The 6,916-nt window shown below is 41.7% G+C and overlaps 1 protein-coding gene across 3 annotated transcripts in view; it reads left to right on the top strand.

Moving 5' to 3' along the window:
* The first annotated feature begins 2,377 nt into the window (after positions 1-2,377).
* The window catches only part of sntg2 (syntrophin, gamma 2), a 101,227-nt gene continuing 96,688 nt past the window's right edge, over positions 2,378-6,916 (top strand). For all 3 annotated transcript variants that reach the window (XM_013915229.1, XM_005750431.1, XM_005750430.1), the window contains exon 1: positions 2,378-2,786. In XM_013915229.1, the coding sequence (XP_013770683.1) occupies positions 2,718-2,786 (69 nt within the window). In that variant the 5' untranslated portion in view covers positions 2,378-2,717. The remainder of the gene's footprint in view (positions 2,787-6,916) is intronic.

The raw sequence follows: 6,916 nt of genomic DNA, 5'->3' as shown, positions 1-6,916 counted from the left end.
AAAAAAGGTGTTGGTCATTACCACCTGAGTTTTCAGGTGAAAGCACTTTGACACCTATTATGTATCTTATCTGTTGAAGTCACCTGTGGGTGGGGGCTGAGGTGCCTGGGTAGGGACCTCAAGACTATTGCTAGCTGGTGTTAGTGATGGTCGTTCACAGTGGAAATAGATGGCCTCTTTTACTCCTGTAACCATCTGTCTTCTCTGTCCAAGATGTGAGCATTGGCATCCTTGAAAGAGTGACCTTTATCCTTTTGGTGCAGATGTGCGGCTCAGTCTTGTCCTGTCGAGGAGGCTCTTCCAAATTGTGCCATGCGTTTCTGAAATGGCTGTTTGGTTTCGCCTTGGGATGAACCAGTTTTTGTCTAAGGAGCATGGCACGGTATTTGATTTGAGCCACTTCCACCCTAGTGCTCAATATCATCTTTGCTGGTCTTGTAATGTTGTAATGTTACCTGCAACAAATTCAACAAAGGTCCCAAATAGATACCGTTGCTTTAGTTACATGGTAGCAGAAGCATTTAATGCATCCCTGCAAAGTTGTGGAGCTTTTGCATATTTACTAACTGAAGGAAAACACCCTGTTATCCAGGTCAGTGCTAAATTTGATTATGATTAATTGTTTTAGGATTATAGGTTTTTGCACAGAGAAGGGAAAAGCTTCTTAACTCTTAAATACAATACTGTGCTTATTTCATTATTTATTTATTCAATGAAGTAAAGTACGTTTTTCTAATTCACGACATGGCCACCAAAGGGCGATACCGATGGCTGCATCAAGCCTTCTGTTTCTATTATGTGTATGAGATAACGGATCTTCTATAAACACTTTCTAGATGAGTGTTTAGGTTTAGTTACTACTTTCAGGTAGTACTGAATAAAACACTGAGTCCATTCTGTCGCTTTTTTCACTTTACCAACTGATATTTTGCCCGTCATCGCGCACCTGCTAATCTCTTCACGTGGCCCACCCAACAGCAGGACTCTATAGAATTCATCCAGGTTTCATTTCTTCTTTCTATCTGCATTTGCGCTTTTCCTTCGTGACATTCAATCATGTCTCCTGAGGGAAAAAAGAGGCCTATCCCGGGGTGCTCCGTGCTATTCTCGGGTTCTCTGTGGTCTGTCTTAGAGACGTGTTTCTTTTTTACTATTCCCTCTGAGAAAGAAAGTTTTTTGTGTTGTTTGTTTTGCCTCGACTTATTTTTGGAGTCCTATCAGTTTAGGTTGAGCACCAATAAATAGATAATGGTGCTCCAGTGGGCTTAAGTGGTAGTTCTTACTGAGGGCAGAGCTGCACGGGTTTTCTTTAATATAAAATACAGAAATGTATTTTAACATGTGAGCTGCTTCATCTATGCACAGCCTTTTGACCTTTGCAGTTCTGCCTCAAGAAATGTTTACCTGAAACTCAAGGCTGCACACTCAACTCCACAAGGCCTGCTGTATTTGCAGTAGCAGTAATAAGTTGGAAAGCAGATTTTTTTTTTCTCCTCCCCAAATCCATAACAGCCATAAAACATCAGATTTTGCAGGATGCTGAGTGGGAAGCCAGCCATTGAAGTATGAAGCTGAAGTAGCTTCCCTAACAATTGCACCTCTCCCAGTCCTCTGATGATACCTTTTCATACTCTGATGAAAGTGCTAGGCTGTAATATATTGCAATGGGGCGCTTCGTCATTGTTACTCTCCCAGATCCACATTAGCGCTCTAATCCGGAACATAAAAAAATACAAAACAAAAGTCTGTCACTGATTATAGGGCTGTAACCACACAGAATGAAACCCTCTCTCAGGTATTGTGTGCCCTTAGATAGTTGTGAGTCTATTTTTAACCTCTATTTCTCCTGGAAAAAAGAAAGATGGTTATTAGAAGAGGTATCATATTCTGTGTATAAAGCTGTCTATACCACTGAAATCCAACATGAGTCAGGCCGCATTGGCTGGATCCCTGAGGCCAGCTCTGAGGAGCCGGTGATAAGATTGACTTAAAAAATAAAAAAATAAAAAAAAATAAAAAAGCCCTTCTCTGACCCATCACCCTCCATCAGGAAGACGAGCCTTCTTTCCCTCAAGCGCGGCTTTGAGGATGCCACAGAAATTAATTTGTGCCAGTATCCATTAACAATTACCGTGCTCACACAGTCGGGGAGCCTTCACCTGGCCGCAAAGTTCAAGGACAATGTTGCTGTTTAGTGAACATAAATGTTGTTGATTGCAATATAGCCCATCATTAGAGGATCCGAGCACTAATTATGATAAATATGCATCCGTGATTTCTGCTGATTAAAATGCCTCCAGGACTCCAGCATCAGTGAACGGGTTAATGTGCTGTGGTTTGACGCAGGAATGGTTAATAGGAGGACAGGCAGCAGGTGGGGAGTCATGCAGACTGATGAGGAGCAGCAGCAGCAGCAGAAGAAGCAGAGGAGCCGCTGTGTGCTGACAGTTGGGGCTGAGCCGGGGAGAAACGAGCAGCGACGGGCGCTCCTAGTTCGTCCCTGCAGCGGGCACCACCGTGGTCATCTCAGGATAAGCACGGCTGTTTTCCTGTTTTTCCTTTTTCGAAGAACCCCCGAGCTTTTCAGGCATGCTTTCTCCTTCTGTCTTCGTGGGTAAGCGGGACGCCGGTGAATAACACTTCCCTTCAGCGGCTGGATAAATGACTTGAGAAACTCTCGTCGAAGTGAGCGGACAGAGAAAGCGGTTGTACGGGAGATGAATGTTACCGGGAAACAGCAACCTGAGCTGATCGAGCGACCCGCCAGCCTCCCGGTTCCAACTTCGGCAAGTAAACCCTTTCAGTCATTCCCTGTGAATGACTGAAATCTAACAGCAGTTTGCAGTTTCCGTGTTAGGGCACTCCGAAAGAGCACTCGGGCAGTTCGTCCGCTGATGTGGAAGGCAGCTCCAAGCTTCCTTTAAAATTATACTATTTATGCTTCTTTGCTTTTAACTGCTTGACGCTGCGCAGGCTCGCGTTCAGGTGTCAATCGTTTCCAAAGCGTCATGAATAGCTGTACAGTTCGGCATACATCTAGAAAACTATCGCTCTCTTACTTAAAAAACAAACAAACGTTCAACTTTTCTAGATGGCGTTTTGCTGGTCATATAACGATAAATGATCTATTAGGCATGAGCTGCTAATATCCAAGTGCTACAGGTTTAAGAACAATATCTATGGAAACATGGCTATTTTATGTATTATTTATTGTTGCATTAGCCGAATCCAGCAAAAGACTATACTTATGTCTTATTGCTGTTTATTACATTATTTGAACAGTGTAATTGAACAAACGAGCGCGTAATCATTACATTGGCTAATTCCTAAATCAAGTCTGGTACGTAGTTTCTTCTCTATGATGAAACGGCGCGTTTGGTTAAATGATTATCCGGTATGATTTGATAGGTTGTAGCATTTATGTTGCAGGTGCACTAAGCAGCTTAGCTCTTATAGCTTGATATTATTTTTCCCATTTAATTTAACTCTTTACAGTAACAATAATAAAAAACAAACAAACCAGTGTTCACGATTTGAGATGACAACAAAATAAGTTTAAATAAGTGACTGCTAATTGTTTCCGTTATAGCGCTCTCGAACCCCAGTTGTAATACAGCTATTATTATTATTATTGTTATAATAATAATAATTATTATTATCACCATCTTTTGTCGTGAGTTCACCGAGCTTCCTTCAGGGCTTCATATTTAGCAGGATATCATGTTTAGGCTACTTTAGCAAGAAAACAGATGACCTGACCTTTTACCAGACTTTCATATTCTGTGAGTCAGCTCTGTAAAGAAAAGTCCATCATAGGCTGCAGGACATGTTACTTAACCAAGCACTGTCTTCAGAAATAGGGTTAAAATTATATATCACCACTTGCATCCACAGTTGATTTTTCATATGTGTCAGTAAACATGTTTCCATGGATACCTTGCTGTAAAGTTCTTGGTTCATTTAAAAGGACAGCTTCTGGCACATCTTTACCTACATTTGTCCTTTTGTTGCCTTCGCTGGGCGTCCAGCACCTTTAATTCAATTGAAGCCACTGCCTTGCTTTCACAAAGCCATTAAATACTGGATATCTGAGCCTCTGGGGACACACAAGTCTTGAGCTTAACTCTATTTAGAGTGTGTTCAGTTTCCACACACTTCCACTCTCCATTTACCACTGAGTAATGGCTAAGATTATACAGTAAGCACAAGTAAACAGTTGCAAATTGCAAGAGAATCTCCCATTCCACAACTCGTGTTTATGACAGTGTAATGTAAAGTTTCAGGCTGGTAAGCATGGACTTAATTGTGCCTGGAATTAACAAAATGCAGTTTGGCATGTCCTTCAGCAGTTTCAAATATCAGGGTAATCTGGCTTGAATTAATGCCAAAATGTGTTAATTATAGATGCTTTATTATATGCAGTTAGGCTGCTTGGAAGATTCCAGAGACGGATTCGAGTTTGCATCCAAAGTGCTTTACCATATTTCCCGTTTTTACTCCTCCCTCCCCAATTTATGTCATATATATTTGGATTATGTTGTTTTAAGGGGTTTTTACTCCATCTTCAGTCAAAGGGAATGTTAAACATGAAACCGCAATCATAAAATTTGGGTTTTTCAAACACGGAGATGCCCTGAATCTATCTGGGTGATTGGCAATCACTGATAAATTAGATGAAAGTGCTGGGAAGGCACACCTCTCCTATTTTTTCCCTTTGTTATTCCCATAGCACGCTGGGTGCATATCAACAAATATTTGATGCCCCCTAATGATGAAGCATCTGAGACGTGATTACTGTGAAGACTTGCGTAAACCAGGGTGTAGCAAAAGTAAGGAATAATTCAGGTTTGTATTGAATTGTCTGAAGGTGTTTGAAGAGTCAGTGGATACAGTAAACTGAGTCCTCCTGTCCAAATACAAGCAGCTCTCTGCCTACAGTGTGTGTGTGTGTGCATTAGTTTTGCCATGTTTGAATTGTATGTCACGGTATATTAGTGCTGTGATTGGCAGGCAGGGTGTTTTCCTGCCTCTGCACGCTGGGAGAGACTCCATCCCCGACTTAGTTCAAGCAGTATATTTGTGTGGTGAACACTTGAAAAATGTAACTCTTCATACATAATTCTCTGCCTTTGCCTGGATTCTGGACTGTGTTTCAGCAGCTTATTGATGAACCCATCACTAAGATGTGCCAAACTTCATAATTACTGGATAGTTTTTGTGCCGTTTTGACTTCATAACAAATGAACTGTGGTCAGAAAGTTTAGCGAAAATCTAGAAAAGTTCAAACCATTCCTGATTTAATTTTAATAGAGCCACAGAGTCTTAATCAGATTCGGTCCGTAAACTGATCCTAGGGGAATAAATTCATGATGCAGAATGCTTAAGTAAACAACGGTCATGCTCACCCTCGTGCTGTGCCAGTTTTCTGTTTTCCAAGTTTTGGGTTTTTCTAGTGAATCGTAATGTTTGGTTTATGGGTTGTAGCCATATGTCCATGTATCAATTACCTTCCACTTATCCAAAGTTGAGTCACAGTGGAAATGAGCTAAGCACAGTAATCCAAAAAATCATTCTTGCTAGCACTTTCCAATTCTTCCTGGTAGACCTCAAGCCATTCCCCGACCAGCTGAAATCCAACCTCCTCAGTGTGTTCTGGGTCTACCCGGGATCCCCTCACTGATGGGCATGCTTGTAAAACCTTTTGAAGGGATGCACCTGCCCAGAAGGCTTCTTAACCAGATGTCTGAAGCACTTCTTCATGTTGAAAAAAGGCAGTTGGAGCGGCTCGCTTCTGATATCAGCGTTTCTCACCCTACCGCTAAGCCCGACCCCAGCATTCTTACAGAAGAATCTCATCATGGCTCCTTGAGCTTGTGACCTCATTTACATTCATTCTGTTATTACGACTATAAGTGAGTAGTGGAACAGACTGGTAAAAATGAAAGCTTCACTTTTCAACTCAGCTCTCGACCTGCGTCTCCACCTCAAGAGCCTTGTATAATGTCTGCATTGTTGCTGATGCAGCACCAACCTGCCGTCCACCTGACGTTTCACCTTACCATGGCTTTATTTTTTAATCCATAGAGAACCATGACGTCAGTGTATGATGTTGGTGTAGCTATGTTTTGGATGTTGTTTCTGGAACTGGAAAATGAAGCCAAAGCACATCTGCCTTTGACCCGCAAGTCACAGAACTTTGACATCACAGCAACATGATTGGTCAGTTGCAGTGGTGGATCTGGAGTAACATTAACTGTGATCATGGAGGAAAACCATCAACGAGATATCTGATGCACTGAAATGTCTCGATGACGTTTTTCTTTTTCACAAGTGCAGTATTGCAGTGACTGAATGAAGGGCATTCAAAACAATCCTCTGGATGTTTTCTGCCTTTTGTTCTGTTCTTGGTCGATAAAATGATCCCACACTGCTTCAAAAGGACAACTGTGTGTTTTTATGGTTTTACTGGATTGGCAATGTTTCTGAGATCATTTTTCACCAGCGTTCCCGGGGGTATTCCATGGTGGATCCAAATCTGATGTTGCTTTCATAATTAATTATGGCAAAATCCGTGAGATCACTGGCTGCAATGACAGAGACAGTTTTACAGATGGCCGTAGACACTCACTGTTATACCTCTCTCCTGACCTCCTCCTGTCCATCCGCCAACAATCACAACCAAAAAATTAAGAAAAATAAAAGTTTGAGAACATTTCAGCAGATGGATCAACTAATGGACCAGATGCATCTCAAAGGCCCTGCGCCAGCTCTTTGTTGTTGTTTGTCCTGTTTCTTAAGGAATTGGCTTTAAGATACTGTTTGTCTGAGGTACTGTTGTTAGGCCTGCCACATCATTTTTTAACAACACAAGGTACACCATGCTGACAGATGCCAAATGTTTGGCTCTTTAGGAATC

This window comes from Pundamilia nyererei, unplaced genomic scaffold (assembly GCF_000239375.1).
Source record: "Pundamilia nyererei isolate P.nyererei 1_Seehausen unplaced genomic scaffold, PunNye1.0 scaffold00274, whole genome shotgun sequence".
NCBI classification, from domain to species: Eukaryota; Metazoa; Chordata; class Actinopteri; order Cichliformes; family Cichlidae; genus Pundamilia; species Pundamilia nyererei.
The sequence above is the reverse complement of the archived record's forward strand: the minus strand, read 5'-3'. Positions and strand labels throughout refer to the sequence as shown.